This window comes from Alosa sapidissima, chromosome 8, assembly GCF_018492685.1.
Source record: "Alosa sapidissima isolate fAloSap1 chromosome 8, fAloSap1.pri, whole genome shotgun sequence".
NCBI lineage: Eukaryota > Metazoa > Chordata > Actinopteri > Clupeiformes > Clupeidae > Alosa > Alosa sapidissima.
In genome coordinates this window covers 29,519,845-29,535,735 of record NC_055964.1, presented here as the reverse complement: position 1 = coordinate 29,535,735, position 15,891 = coordinate 29,519,845, and the positions used below count along the sequence as shown (strand labels likewise).

At 44.7% G+C, this 15,891-nt stretch overlaps 3 protein-coding genes across 8 annotated transcripts in view; all 3 read right to left on the bottom strand.

Moving 5' to 3' along the window:
• LOC121714945 (tripartite motif-containing protein 16-like) overlaps positions 1-15,891 on the bottom strand; it is a 1,397,702-nt gene that overhangs the window by 1,075,606 nt on the left and 306,205 nt on the right. The gene's annotated exons all lie outside the window — the stretch shown is intronic.
• adora2aa (adenosine A2a receptor a) lies at positions 2,093-9,713 on the bottom strand. Of its 2 annotated transcripts, none has more exons than XM_042100233.1 (3): positions 9,660-9,713; positions 7,396-8,115; positions 2,093-3,678 (listed from the first exon to the last, which is right to left on the bottom strand). In XM_042100233.1, the coding sequence occupies exons 2-3, from the start codon at positions 7,728-7,730 to the stop codon at positions 2,757-2,759; spliced, it is 1,257 nt and encodes a 418-aa protein (XP_041956167.1). In that variant the 5' UTR covers positions 7,731-8,115; positions 9,660-9,713; the 3' UTR covers positions 2,093-2,756. The 2 variants fall into 2 exon arrangements, with proteins under 2 accessions (XP_041956167.1, XP_041956166.1); XM_042100232.1 differs by having other exon boundaries at positions 9,486-9,712.
• Positions 10,099-15,891, bottom strand: part of specc1la (sperm antigen with calponin homology and coiled-coil domains 1-like a) — a 36,273-nt gene continuing 30,480 nt past the window's right edge. For all 4 annotated transcript variants that reach the window (XM_042100167.1, XM_042100168.1, XM_042100169.1 and 1 more), the window contains one exon: positions 10,099-15,772. In XM_042100167.1, coding sequence (XP_041956101.1) covers positions 15,683-15,772 — 90 coding nt within the window. In that variant the 3' untranslated portion in view covers positions 10,099-15,682. The remainder of the gene's footprint in view (positions 15,773-15,891) is intronic.

Sequence of the window (15,891 nt, the reverse complement as noted above, 5' to 3'; positions counted from 1 at the left end):
ATCCTTACATTCACGCATTCAAATTAAACTTCATTAAAAACCATGTATTTTTTTCTCCATTTCCTACCAATGTATGATGCTTGCATGAAGGAAACATCCCAAAACAATAGCACCCATATAATTGTTGCTGTTGTTTTGAGAAGTATTTCTTTTCTTATGCAAGCATCATGCAACCATGCAAAAGCAATGAAACTAATTATATCTTACATTAGTAAAGCAGTCCTCTGATGTGCATGTCACAAAACATTTAAGTGAAAGTGCATGTATAACAATATAGGCATAATGATTGTGATAATGATAATGACAATTTGATTTGGAGGGAGTGGGGTTGGGTACGTGTAGATGAGCCCTATGACCCCAAAGTCTGCCATGACTGGGCCTCAGGTCAAAGAAGTTTGAGAAAGGCTGGTCTACATAATCTGCATCAGATTGAGGTTTGCAGTGATGCGCCTGAAGGCACGGGTTGAGGACCCAGTCAGTTACGTCACAATATGCACATTTATTTAAATTCATACCTAATCACCATGACCAAAATTTTTTTTTTTTTTACTTTGAATCTTGAAAAAAAAAATATTGACCTACCTACCGACCCATTTATTTATTTATTTATTTATTTATTTTTTGGCTGTTACTGCAAACAAGAATATTTTTAAGGATGGCCTCATGACTGTGAAAATGGCTGACATTGAACCACAGTGCTTTAAATGTAGTATCAGTCATCAAGGCATCAAAATCTGCCACAAACACTTGCAACACACAACATCACTCATAAACACACACACACACACACACACACACACACACACACACACGGACAGAACCACCACTGTTCAAGAGACCATTTTGGGGCTAAATGTGCTTTTTCTCATTTGGTTGTTTTCTGTTTGTTTAGAGCAGAATGACCCACTGCTGTTCAAAGGGCCCATTTGGGTGAAATTATTATTATAATGTATGTTATATTATTTATTATTATTTACTATAGGGTTCTAGAATAAATAAATGTTTGAAATAATGGAATTTGTGCTCTCATGAATTCTGGGTCGATGGGACATGGGGAGGGTGGGTCTGTTGACCTAGGGGAGGGGGCGTGGCGCCACGAGTAATTCAAGCAGACGTAGGACTTTCATGTACTTTGATCAGGGGGGAGGGGCGTGGCACTGTGCCAATACCACGCCCCTCCCCCCTGAGAAACAAAGTCTCACTCCTTGCAAACTTCAAAACTTGAGAGCCCTGCGCAACAAGGTGTTCGTAGGTTTTTTAATCAGGCATATGGGTGTGTTTGGGGCGTAACATCATTTTAAACCAATGAGAATGACATCTGTCATTCCCTTTAACGGCGCAAAGCGCGATATGTCTAATAAATGCATCGGTATTTTGGCATTCAATGGCGCATTTGAAGGAGGCTGCTTGCGAGACCGTATGGAATAGTCATTCTTAAACCATGCTTTACTAAAACCTAGCATAGCCTTCACGCATTTCCACTCGTCTATTATTTGAACTAATTGGCAAAGTGAAACTAACTTCACCAAGGAGTCAGTCAACGACAAGACAGATATATGCAGTTACTTTCACTATTGACTGACAATGGGTTACTACCGAAAACATAGGCTGGAAAAAGCAACACTTACCCTAATATTGCTCAAATGACTAAATAAAACAACATTTATCCTGCAGAGGAGTTGCTTATATCTCGTGACAGTGCGTCTTCAGCTGTGCTCCATACGTGTCTGTCGCCTCTCCCCTAATCACTTTTAACCGTCATTACCAATTTGCAAATGATGGTGAATAACTACTCATCATGAGATGTACAGTTTATTCTAATTATGTTTCCCATTGTAATCGTGCAATTTGTAATGCTTTGCATGGACGTGCGCTGGTGTGCGTTCATGAATGATAGAAGGATGGTGCGTGCACCTGCCAATATGACTGTTGACATGCGCTCTTAAAATAGCAAATGAACAACTCGCCATTGACTTCTGACCAGGTTTAGGTGGTGTACGATAGCGATTTTTAGACAACGCGCCAGGCCCCTCCCTAGGTTGTTAATTGCCACACCCCTGGGCGCAATGTTTAAAAAATAAACGTGCAAAATACCGAATTAAACTTTGCGCGGGTGGAAAACGAACTTTACACCATGCGCTGGTGCCCAAAATACAGCTCATTGTGATGCCGACAGTCTGTTGAGTCTCGTTGGGTCACGTTGTATTGCTTGTGTGGGAGGAACGAAGTTGCACTACTATGCATACGGTGATGACTGCCCACTGTCAACTAGCACATTGCCTACATTAAAACGTAAACATAGCAGTTCTAGCTTACAATTTCCACACTATTCTTGCTCACTAAAGGCAGTGCATCATATACTTCTAATCAAGAATGTGTTTGATAATAACAACATACTGTAAGTTGCAAATGACGGGCATTATCAATCATGAGTCTTTTGGTTGTGGAAGCTGAGGGGAAAAAAGGTGTAAGAGTGTCAATAGATCCAGTCATCCAGGCAAAACACTACCAGGATTGTATCTGCTTACAGGAATATTGGGTGATTACTCTGTGCTTCTCAGGAACAATAGGCAAGCTAGACGGCCAGTTAGAGCAAGCCGTTTCCCACTGGCTCCAAACCAGTCAACGGAGGTCCGTCTGTGTTTTGGCGGAGCTGCAAACACCGCACTGACAGGAGCTACAAATGCTCATCGACTAACCAGATGTTATTAGATGTCTGCCTTGGTCTGCGGTCCCTATTCAGGTCAGGGTTATGGTTAGGTGTAGGGGTGGAGCTGGAGGATGCCCTGAGTGGGGGGAAGAGCGCCGCCCTGTCTGCTGTTCCTGGACTGCAGCAACATGCTGGCTTGTGTAGCTCCGCTGGCAGGGGCCATGAGGGGAGGCCAGTGTGGGCCGAGCTCTGTCCAGGGCTGGTCTGGGTCAGGTCTAGCACCCTCTGCTGGCTCAGTGCTTTCACAGCTGCTGCTGCTGCTGCTGCCCTCCACGTAGAGGTCACGGCCGTTGACTTTCAGGCTGCAGGTGTCAGCGACACTGGTGCGGGTCGACGCCCGTGTGCTGCCACCGCTCATGCTCGGCAGAGGCTCGCAGCAGCCCAGGACGTGGTGGCGGACGATCCGGCGGAAGGTGTGGCGGAACTCCCGTATGCGGTAGGCGTAGATGAAGGGGTTGATCACCGAGTTGGCGTGGGAGAGGAGGATGGCGATGTACATGACAAGGTCGGGGGCGTGCGCGCACTGCGGGCAGAACAGCGTGAAGCAGTTGATGATGTGCAGCGGGAGCCAACATACGGCAAACAGACCCACGATGATGGCCAAAGACTTGGCCGCCTGGACCTCCCTCTGCAGCGTGGAGCGAGACCTGTGCTCGCACGAAACCGCCTTCTGCTCGATGCACTTGAGCTGGCGCCGGGCCGCCATGAAGATGCACAAGTAAATGCCCAGCATGAGGAGCAGGGGCACCAGCACACAGGCAAAGAAGTTGAAGTAGACCATGTAGTCCATCACCACCACCTCCTCAAACAGGCAGTGCATCATGCCTTCCGAGCAGCTGGAGTTGGCGGCCATCTCGGAGTTCACTTTGTGCCAACCCAGCATTGGCGTGAGGCCAATGACCACCGAGAGGACCCAGCACACGGCGATGATGCCTTTGGCGCGCTGCCCCGTCACCAGGCTGTTGTACCTGCAGACAGAGGAGAGGAGATGGCAGCAATCAGCAAGGCTACAGAGGACCGATTGGGCTGCTACTGTAGATTCTACAAGGGGCTCTGTCCTAGAAAACAACTAGTCTGAGATAGGGATGTGCCACATTGTGGCACAACAACACAGCATTGCAAAAACAAACATTGTCAAACCACAATATCATCAATATCACAATATGATTCATTCTTACGATATGGATGAATTATCACAATATATATAATATTGTTTATTGTGATAATTCTTCCATATCTTAAGAGTTAGTAATATCACATTATTAATGATATTGTGGAATTAAAATCTCTTTTTTATATATATTTCATATGCATTTTAGTACATGTAACATTTGCATAACTGTGCGTATAAACTGTTCTTTATTTCAACTGAACACATCTATTTAGATATATGACAACATAATGGGTTAACATTTCTTGATATTAGAAATAAATACTGATACTTAAACATTGTAGTACATTTTAATTTTTTTCAATATATTTTTCATATGGTTATCTCGCCATTTCTCATCAGAATATTGAGATACGCCATATCGCCCCAATTTTGACATGCAATTGCTGAGCCCACAGCATCACACAGTAGTGAAGGTGATGCTAGAGGCTGTTGATTAGCCTCTCTGATTCTGTTGTCCAGTCTTACACAGATGTTGCTGGCGGCATGACGTTACGGGGTTGGAACTAGTCCAGTCCGATGTCCAATGGAACATCTTGCTAGTGCATTTTTCTGCTGTGGTGCTTTTCTGGGAACCTGGAGTCACTCTGAGGACATTGAGCAAACAAGACTGAATATTCTAGTCTCCCGCCACTTCTTTTAATCATCAGGATGAAGTCAATGATGATTTTCTCATGCAAGAACACAAGAACTGGATTGGTGTAAAAAGCCAACCAACATGGCTGACACAAGGGGGGCAGCCGTGGACTACTGGTTAGGACTTCAAACTTGAAACCGAAGGGTTGCCAGTTCGATCCCCGACCAGTATACGAAAAATGTGGGTGGGGGAAGTGGTTGAGCACTGCTCTCCCATGCCCACATCCATGGCTGTGTGTGCTTCACCTCACTGTGTGCTCACTGTGTGCTCTATGTGTTCACTAATTCACGGATGGGATAAATGAAGAGACCAAATTCCTTGTATACGCAAGTCTACTTGGCCTACAAACCTGATTTACATTTACATTTACAAGCTATTCGGGACATATCCTAGCCTATAGGGTCCATAGTACACTGGTGACGGAACCTACACTTTCACTTTCAAAGACAGCACACAGACAGAATTAATGGGCAGCTTTCAAATTTGCAAAATATTGCATAGGAGAGTAAAAATGTGCTCCTTAAATCTGCAAGGAGCAGGTCTCATCGGTATAATAAAAGTACGGAATGCTGTCTGAAATGTCAGTGCTGGAGCGAGAGCGGCTATTTTCAGCCAGCCTTCTGCTCTGCTCTCGGTGTGGGAGTCCAGCTGAGGCCGGTGGCCTGCTGCAGTCACATTCTCAGGATGTTAAAGTTCAGAAAGAAACACTGAGAAAACAACGGCAGGCCACAGGGACACACTCGGTCACGCTGATGGGAGACACAGACTCTCTCTCTCTCTCTCTCTCTCTCTCTCTGTAGATAGCCTGGCTTAAAGCCAGACTCACGATTGGAATACTTTTCTAACACTAGCATGGTGACGGGTGTAGGCTATGCGTTACTTCCTACTTCGCCTAAACTTTACAAACTGCTGAATTTATGGTGTACCAGACTTGTATCTCCCTGAAAGGAGATCTAGATGAGCGTGGCCAGGTTAATCTGTAGTCCTGATGGGAAGATGCTAAGAGATGCTATCTGTAGAAGTGTAACGGTGGTAGCATAGTGGGGGAGCACCTATGTTCCCAGGACCCTATGTTCCCAGGGTCCATGATCCCGTTAGATTTTCTGCTAACACACAGTGACTGAATCTCAATAACTTTGTGAGGGCTTACGGTGGTCCTATAATGAAATTGTGAAGTAGACTGGGTAAACCCAGCCTGATCTGCCGCCGGCGATTTTATTTTTCAATCTTAAAAGGTTGAGCTTGGTCTGGTGATAGCGAGACTAAGTGTGAAGTGCATGAGGGCTCACTCGTACACCTTTCTGTGCCCTTTCCATAAGTCGCCATTTATGCCTGGCAGCTATAGCTGTTGCTAAGCAATTGAGCTTGTTAGGTGATAAGGGTAACAATGTTAATAAGAGGAACGGGACAGCACCTGTGATCTATCATTAAACTGGCAACACCAAAAATGTGTTGACAATGTTTACTGATGTTTTTCGAGCTTCCCGCCTTCCTCTGGATAACCATAACCCTGTACTTCACATCACAATGCTATTTTTTTTGTGTGATTAATACAACATAAAAATAAAGAAAAGGAAAAAAAAATACATAAAATAACCAAAAGGGCAGATCAGACAATAGGTAGCAAAAAAGTTAACAAGTAAATCATATTTATAAAGCAATCGTTTCAATCGCACGTTTTCAATCGAGTGTTTTTAATAGATATCGGTAACAAGGCTATGAATTATTGTTCATTCTTTTGAGTAAAGTCAGTACAGATGCCAAATTACAGAAAGGACACAGAAAGGGTGTGAACGAGCCCTCGTGTAGCCTACTTTACAATTTCACAGTGGGACAGCCCTAAAGCCCTCACAAAGTTAGCGGGAACACGCATCAAAATCTGTGAGTGTGTGAAGGATAAATCGAGATTCACCGACTCTGTCTGTAGAAGCACGATGAGAAGATGTTAAGAGAGATGCTAACTGTAGAGGCCATCTGGGATGGTCATTGACGGGCATGTCCAGCATGGGACTCTGCACCGTGGGAATCACCACAGACATGGAGACTGGACGTCCCCATAGGACTCAAGGACCCTTATGTCCACCCAGAAATAGTAGCACGGCATTAATGCTCCAATCACTGAGCTGTGCCTCTTCAATAAGCACAAAACAAAGGTCTCGTGTAGACTAGAAAATCTGGGAACAGACTCACGCACAGACCTGTTTCGTCATGCCACGAAACCATAAATAACACTTCACTCAACTAATGATAGTTAGTACTTTACTGCATGTCAACCCGCTAGACCCTAAGAAACCCTCTTGGCTTTTGAAGCGCTAATGGTGACAGGAGTTGACCTCACCCCCTTAACCATCAACATGTTCTACAGGGCACACTGGGTTTGCTCACTCACTTGCTCTGGTGCCACCTAGGGCCTGTGTGACATGGCACAGAAAGAGACCTCAGGCTCACATATCTGTGATCTGTCACTTGTGCAGGGCTTCAGGCATGCGTGCAACTACACACGTGTGTTTGCGTTTGTGGCTGTGTATGTGTGTGTGACTGCATATCTGAGTGTACACTGTGTGTGTGTGTGTGTATCTATTCTCTGATTATGTCTGTGGCTGTGTGTTCTGTACCTGTGTGTGTGCATGTATGTGGGGCTGTGTTCTGTCCCTATGTGTGCCTGTGTGTGTTTGTGTTCTGTTAGTTCTGTACCTGTGTGTGTGTGATTGGGGCTCTGTGTTCTATACCTATGTGTGCCTGTGCTGTGTGTGCCTCTGTGTGTGTGTGTGTGTGTGTGTGTGTGTTCTGCCCCTATGTGTGCCTCTGTGTGTGTGTGTGTGTGTGTTCTGCCCCTATGTGTGCCTCTGTGTGTGTGTGTGTGTGTGTGTGTCTCGCCTGAGTGGGATCTTGATGGCGATGTAGCGGTCGATAGCGATGGCCAGGAGGCTGAAGATGGAGCTCTGTGTGAGCACGAGCACGAAGCACACGATGAACAGGCAGGCGTAGAAGTTGGAACAGAAGCCCGTGCTGATGGCGATGGAGAAGGGGATGGCCAGGACGCCCACCGCTATGTCCGCCACCGCCAGCGACACCACGAAGAAGTTGGTGATGCTCTGCAGGTTGCTGTTGAGCGCCACGGCCCAGCAGACCAGCAGGTTGCCCAGCACAGAGAACAGGGCGATCAGGAGCTCCAGCAGGATGTAGAGCACAGAGGAGGCATCAATCGGCATGGTGAGGGTCACACGGCAACCATCACCCCAGCAACCCAACACCAGAGGCCTGCCCAGCCAAGCATCAACCTCAGCCAGGCGTTTAGCCCCCAGGCAGCCCTAACAGGAGGATGAGCTGTGACCAGACTCTGAGCCACCTCACGCTACACGGGCTGGTTAGAATCCAGACAAACAGTTGCTCAAAAGTCTCCCATTCCTAATCCACATTTACTTCCTGAAGAGAACATTGATGTATTCCTATTGGTGCTGATGGAGTCATCTCCACCCACACTGAAGAGAACGCGCGTTCATACTCAACACTGATGGGGTCTCCAACCTCCGCGGACTCACTCCACTCCACTCCAGCGGTCTCAGATCACATGACACTCAGCGGCAGGCAGGAGGTCTATGAGTGGACAGAGCAATCACACAAAGAATAAAGAAACAAAAAACATTGTCAACATACAGTCAATTTCTTTTTTTAATGATGTTGCATGATGTTTATTGACCAATGATGACTGTACTTATCAACCTTCTATAGGGCTGAGAGACCTCAAGGTTACTTTGTTTCAACAAACAGTTCTATAAGGCCACAGGTGAACCCTTGGCCATTAATTACTTTGGGTTAATGTGTAAGTGAATCTAAATTATGCCAGCCAAAAGGTAAACATATCAGAGAACTATCCAATCAATTAGAGGAAGAGCAACTGCGTTATATACACAGAGGCCCATGTATTAATGTATAATCAAATAATGAGTTCACATGGTGCACCACCGGAGAATGTTATGTTTCCCCATATCAGGCTGAACAGATCTCTTCCTCATCCTCAGCTTTCCTTGGTCTCACACATAACAAAGTTCCACTGAGTCTGCTACAGTGAGGCACACAGAGTCTTATCGGAGATAAAGCCTCTGGCATAGTAACTGGATTATAAATCATAACTAGCGTAACTCGGTGCTCTTCCTGTCGTGGGGCCACATGAAGCATGTGCAACAGGTTGATCTGCATTTGCATGCCTGTGACAGATGATGCTCCCTCCCTCCCCTCTCACACACTTATGGACAGAGGAGCGGGTTGTTGGCCCTGCATGTTCCCACGCAGTCAACCACACTCCCCCGAGGACAGCAGACTTTGACAATCCAACAGCTAAATTTAATCTGTATTAAATAAACCCACCTCATGGAAGGCTCATTTACACCACACCCTGATCAACTTTAAGTTGTAACCCCAACTTAAAAATTTCTGTCCATAGGCTATAGTGAGAACATGACACACACACACACACACACACACACACACACACACAAGCTTCTGGACAACACTGACCACATTGGTCACTAGTTGTTTCCTGTTAACTGTAGGCAAAAACACCTGCATTTAGGAACTAGGCAATAGCACTGAATGACAATACTTCCATAGGATACTATTCCTTAATCATCTGATATAGCCTACTGTAGGCCTACCAGGTTATACCAGGAAATAGGTATGTAGTGAATCTGACTAGGTTTTACAGATTTTCTTAACGGCTAAATTAAAAATATGAGCTGATGCAACTACACCATATGATTTCAAAATGTAGGACTGCATAATATTCAATTCTGGATAGGTCTATGGGCCACTAAAAAAACAATAAAACCTGCAGGTCACATATATCTAGTCTAAAGAAGTCATGGCTGCTTGCAAAAAGTTATGGTAACTATTGTTAAAATAATAATAATAATAATAATAATAAAAAAGCTAATGTAGGCCTAAACATATTAAAGAATGCATCTCACCTCGAAATGAAGAACGGAAATACGCTTTTTAAAGTATTGAAAACAGCCGCAATGCTGGAAATTCCCCTTCAACTGGTTTGGTTAAATGTGATACAGCCAAACTGTCGTTTATTCATACACATGAACGCGACTCAAACTATCCGAAAAGCGACGGTAAAGTCACTAGATACCGACCATTTGGTGGATGCTGACGATCGGTGTGCGCTCTGCTTCTTTGGCCAGTCGTGAAGGACCACTTTGGCACAGTCAACCACCGCGCGCACAAGCAAACCACGGATACGCTCGTTTCCTCTTTACACGGGCGGGGACTGCGCTGTGAGGCAAGATCTGTCATGAGCTAGAGTCAGAATGCACAGTTGCACGAGTGCATCATTACTGACTTCGAATTATTTTTCTTTTAGATTATCATCTGCTCTATAGAAAACGGCATGGCTCAGCGGTTTAAGCGAAACCGGCTATCTGCAGTGGAAAATCAGGCTCTTGGCGCTGTGTCAAATGTATCGGTAACACATATCTTGGGATTGAACATTGAAACTCCTTTAAGACACAACACACAACATTGGCTTCTGCTTTCCTTAGACACAAACCAGATACAAACTTCAGCTTTGTTGGTGCAGTTTTTTAATATTGCTAACCAATATAAATATAGACATAATACACTCCATCAATAAACTGTCAGGGGTGGCTCCAAGTGACCTTGATAGTCAACAATACTTTTGCCCTCTTGATCAGCAAGGGACATTTGATCTATTCTTCAAAATAGATTTAATTATAAAAACAAACAAACACATCATATGTAAAAGAGGAGTCTGTTCTTTCTCCTGAAGCAGAAGGCCATGAGGATGAAGGCTTAAAGGAAAGCATCAATTATTTCTGTGTGGCTGGAAGCCCAATGGCCATGCATCCAAGCGATGAGAGTGAAAGCATTGTGTCCACAACTCAGGTCAAAGTCTGGTCACTGTCAAAGTAATCAAACATTAAGGAAAAGGGGTCTTAGTTGATGTTGTCTAACATATTTACGAGAGAGCAACTACAGTACCTCTGGGTGGCCTGAAAGAGAATGGCATCTGTGTGTCTTGAGCATACATGGTAACATTTGTTTATGAGCTGCAGTACACACATTCAGAAGCACATTCACCATGCACGAGTCCAGCAACAGTTGATAACAGCCAAAGCTCCATAACTCCATTCATAAGATATGAGGTTGAAGGATACATACTTCCTTCATGCTTACCAAACAATAGGTCAGGGGTCTCCAACAGGTAGCTCCCCACCTGTTTTTAAGTAGCTCTCCAAAAAGTTTGAGGAAGATGTTCATAAATCTGATAACCCTTGGGAAACATTAAAAATTCCTTAAAATTCCTATGAAATCAAATTCACAGTATACAAAGAGAGAAGGTAAATGAGTTGAAAGGAACCTTTAAAAAGCATATAAATCTTATTCAGCGGTTTTGGGTGGAGATCAGCTATGTGAATACATAGCATGCTACTATAACAAAGACCCTCGGCCATGTCCATTTCCTCAAAGTAGCTCTCAGAGGAAAAAAAGCTCTCGGCCATGTCCATTTTGTCAAAGTAGCTCTCGGAGGAAAAAAAGCTCTCGGCCATGTCCATTTTGTCAAAGTAGCTCTCGGAGGAAAAAAAGCTCTCGGCCATGTCCATTTTGTCAAAGTAGCTCTCAGAGGAAAAAAGGTTGGCGACCCCCTGCAATAGATCTTGTACGAATTTGGTGCATAATTGCTCGATTGTTTTTGCATTTATTTTTGGCAGGCTGTCTTTGCCATCAGGTAAAGTTAAATGAGACAACAAAATCTGCATTCTGTTAAATGTTTGACAGACTGTGACACTGTTCACCTCACATCCGACTACTCAGCCTCACTATGCAGTTTAAGAGTATGTGAAATGTAAGGTAATGTTAAGTATAAGTGACTTCCATTACCATTAAGGATAGTAACCTTAGCCTGGTAAAATGCAACGCAAGCAGGAAGATTTTGTATTTCAGCAATGGTCATGTAATGAGGATGAAGTACGTAAAGTGTGAGTATTAACTTGAGTAACTGGCATAGCTCTTCCTTTCACAGCATGTAAATAACGATGATGGCACCTTCACTGAGCAGAATGAATTATCAACTTGGCATGTGTTGACACATAGCATTTAAGAAGTGACAACTCCAGCCAGCCACAGGACAGCTGTATGTCATTCAGAACACAACTGGCTTCCACACTGCACACTTCCAGAACAACGGCAGCTTTGTTTGGGTGCCGGAGAGAATCGGAGCTGAGACAGAGACTACCTCATTTAGACAAATGCCCAACCTAGCTTCAGGTCTAGATAACGAGCTATTCTTTAGTCTACGGGGCATGCTCAGATGATCAGGGGCAGCTAGAAGCCAGTGATGGTCTTTAACATACACGCATACACCTCCATGGCGTCTGAAGGAAACTTATATTTAATGAAAGAGTGTGACTGTGGTCATAAAACATTGTTGGGCACCATGCTCAAACACACATGAATACACAGAGAAGGTCATGAGGTCACAAGGTCAAGGTCACAAGAATGTCTCAGGGGTGAAGCATTAAGGCACAAGTACACAAGAGCAAAAATGCAAATAGCATGTCTCTCACTGATTTAAACTGTCCACACACGGACAACCTGGCAAGTTGGCCTAGCCAACATGGCCCCACAGGAATATTCTCATGAAATTCACACAAAGAAATGAGGAAATGAAACCTGACTTTTATCTCAGCTAACTAAAAAGGCCTGCTTTTTAGTGACCAGTCATGGAAAAGGAGTGTCCTATACAAAAACATGAAGGAATTATTCCTGAAACCTTAATCAAGATGCGAGTCAAGAGGTTCAGAAAGCAAAGGTGAAATAACACATGGTGGAATGCCTTTCAGAGAGAAGAGGTGTGCAGGCAGAAGTGTACATGATTGTTTTACAATTGTTTTACACTGACTCTTAGGATGATTAGGGTACTGCACAAGCTGTAGAGTTAGCTATACTGGGTGCCTGGTTAAAAAAGTTAGCTATACTGGGTGCCTGGCTAATAGTTAGCTATACTTGGTGCCTGGCTAAAAGGATGCTTAGAGTGCGGCATGCGTAACAGTGTTAAATACAGTTCATAAAAAAAGTTTATGGACCTGACATTTCTGAAAAACTCCATAAATATGACCTAATGTATTCAGGTCTTCATTTAAATCATCCAAATTACTGGAAGAAGCCAAAATGAATTTGTATTCACAAAAATGTGTTATTTTTGACATAGCTGAGGCTAGCTGGAATACTTGTGTGCAGAGGAAAATGCCAAAATTCCTCCTAGTCCTAACTGGTGTGACATTGATCAACAAATTGTGCGATTGTTCAAGTTGTTTACACACTCTTTCCCACCAAGGGCATTTACTGTTGACTTATTGGTTACTTTTTGGTCAACATTTTTTGTGAATAATTATTCTACTGCTAACAAAACTATTCTAATGTAATGTACAATGTACAAAATTTACGTCAAATTTATGCAGATTTCCAGGAATCCCAAAGATAAAACTTTCTTGCATCACTGTATGCTGGGCGATTGGCCTTATGCCTCATTCCATTTGTCTGCAGAGTTGTTCAGTCGGTCAGAGTTGTTTCCCGAGTTATTAAACGAAAGTTGAAAATTGAACATCCCCTGAAGTTGCATCCCGACTCGCTGGCTCTTTCGAGCCCAGAGTACCAAAATTTGAAATTCCAAAATGGCTGCGCCCATTAATGAGAACGTAGATATGCACTGTTTATTAGCAGTTCTGTCTTTGTCTCATTTAATCAGTCATAGAAACAATAGTGTCCAATCTCTATCTGTTGCTATGATGTTCGTTTGTGTAAATGTGTGCTATATCTGGTAACAACTGCTAACACCAGACCATTGCTAAACGATAGCATTTTATTCTCACGACTTTGTTGACATCTGGAACGCAACCAGCCTCGGTTTTTACACGGATGTGACATTCCGAATCACTACTCGTGTTACGAGACAACTGGAATGCGGCATTAGAGTGCTTAGGATGTTGTGTAAGTTACGCTGGGTGAATGTCCCTCCTTCATGCATAACAGGCTCATAGTCTGTGATGGATCTACTGAATGGACAGATACTCAATTTACCTTAACACTACGAGAATGAGTATCAGAGTGTGATCTGAGGCACCTTTAACCTGTTGAGGAGTACGGTCACAAATATGTGATTAGAATGTTCGCGAACCGAGAGTTCCGCATTCTGATGCGACAATTACCCAGAGATTTCCCCCATAAACTGTATAAAGAACACTGAAACTGTAGATCTTTGCGTAGAATTCTAGAAGGAACCAGGAAAATAATTCACTCCTCAACAGGTTTAAAATGAGCACATCAGTGTTACCCAAGGCACCTTAAATATGCACTTCACTATTTCATTCATTAGTGTTACTGTTCATTGAAGGTGTGCATGATAGGCACTGGAATGTAGTCAAAGGCTTAACAGGCTAAAGTCAGTCTCTCTCCTTCAAAATAAGCCAGCTCCAGTTTGTGCTCAAAATACAAACGAGTACAAATCCACTAAATGATGCTCCTGTGCACAGGAAGCCTTTTAGAGTTCCATATAGTGCAGTGCTGTGTCCTGATGAAAGCAGAGCTTTGTATTGTGCTGCATATGCAGACTGAGCTGTACGCAGGTGTTCTTCACGCTCCTGTGACGGCCACAGGTGAACGCGAGATCCCCTTCAGATGGGCCCGGTGTTCTATTCCACGTCGGCCAACTTCCCTCCGCAGTCGCGGCAGAGCTGACTGCCGCATCCACCATGGAGCTTAGAGCTTAGCTTAGGGTTAAAGTCATACTGGCAACTTCACAGTAACGTCTCACAAGTCCCAGGCCTTCCACATTGAAGGACCTGATCTGCAGCTGAATGGGTTTGAGTTAGGGCTTCCATGCAGCGGAATGGGTTAAGGTGAGGGCCCCCCTGGTCACGGCATCAATGCAACCTGCCTTGTGTTCAACAGCGCGGCTCAGCCCTGCACTCGAGCCAGCTGGTACGTAGCTGTGCAGTATGTACGCTGTGTAAACCTCCATCCCAACGCCTTAAGAGACGCGCTAGTAAGAGAGCTAGCAGCCTGGGCTTTTAGCTCGATTGCAAGCACACTCGACTCCCGATCCGAGGTGCTGCTGTTTGCGGGTTCGAGTGCAGGGCTGAACTGCGCGGTTCAACACAACTCAGGTTACATGGCTGAATGGGTTTGGGTTAAGGCCCCCATGTAGCTGAATGGGTTAGGGCCCCTATGTAGCTGAATGGGTTTGGGTTAAGGCCCCTATGTAGCTGAATGGGTTAGGGCCCCTATGTAGCTGAATGGGTTAGGGCCCCTGTGTAGCTGAATGGGTTTGGGTTAAGGCTCCTACGTAGCTGAATGGGTTAGGGCCCCTATGTAGCTGAATGGGTTAGGGCCCCTGTGTAGCTGAATGGGTTTGGGTTAAGGCTCCTATGTAGCTGAATGGGTTAGGGCCCCTGTGTAGCTGAATGGGTCGGGTTTAGGGCCCCTGTGTAGCTGAATGGGTTAGGGCCCCTGTGTAGCTGAATGGGTCGGGTTTAGGGCCCCTATGTAGCTGAATGGGTTAGGGCCCCTGTGTAGCTGAATGGGTCGGGTTTAGGGCCCCTATGTAGCTGAATGGGTTAGCTCAGGAGTTCAAGAGATGCAGGGAGTTGAAGCTGGAGTTGCTATTTTGGGGTAATGAGGTGTTGAGGTTCTGGATAGTTGATCTGTTGATGTGATAAGGTGGTGAGGTTCAAGAGAGATGGTCTGTTGGGGTTCTAGAGAGATGGTCTGTTGGGGTTCTAGAGAGATGGGTCTGTTGGGGTTCTTCGGAGATGGTCTGTTGGGGTTCTTCGGAGATGGTCTGTTGGGGTTCTAGAGAGATGGGTCTCTTGGGGTTCTTAGAAGATGGTCTGTTGGGGTTCTTAGAAGATGGTCTGTTGGGGTTCTTAGAAGATGGTCTGTTGGGGTTCTTAGAAGATGGTCTGTTGGGGTTCTTCAGATCTGATGTGTAGGGGTAACACTGTGTTGGTGCTGTGCAGGGGACTGCAGAGGTAAACCTGGGAACTGGTACATGTTGTGTCTATTTGGTTCAGCGAGGTCAGCGGACATGGACAGACAGCGGACTGTAGTTTCTATGGAGACGTGAAGGAGGAAGGTAAGCTTATGTCTCAAAGTATTTGTAGATGGCTGTGACGTAGGTCATAACACTCTGCCAGTCCGGTCGCTCCGTGTGAACCATCTCATTAATATCCTACATGAGAGAGAGAGAGAGAGAGAGAGTAAATGAGTTATTCAGATACAGACAAAGAAAGGGAGACAAACATCTCAGACAGAAAGAGAGAGAAAGAAAAAAGAGAGAGAGAGAGAGAG

Bases quoted from the DNA above. Each gene is read 5' to 3' on its own strand.
- adora2aa (XM_042100233.1), bottom strand. From the start codon at position 7,730: ATGCCGATTGATGCCTCCTCTGTGCTCTACATCCTGCTGGAGCTCCTG. The intron at 3,679-7,395 runs GCGAGACACACA...CTCTGTCTGCAG, and splicing joins GCCATCAAGATCCCACTCAG to GTACAACAGCCTGGTGACGG.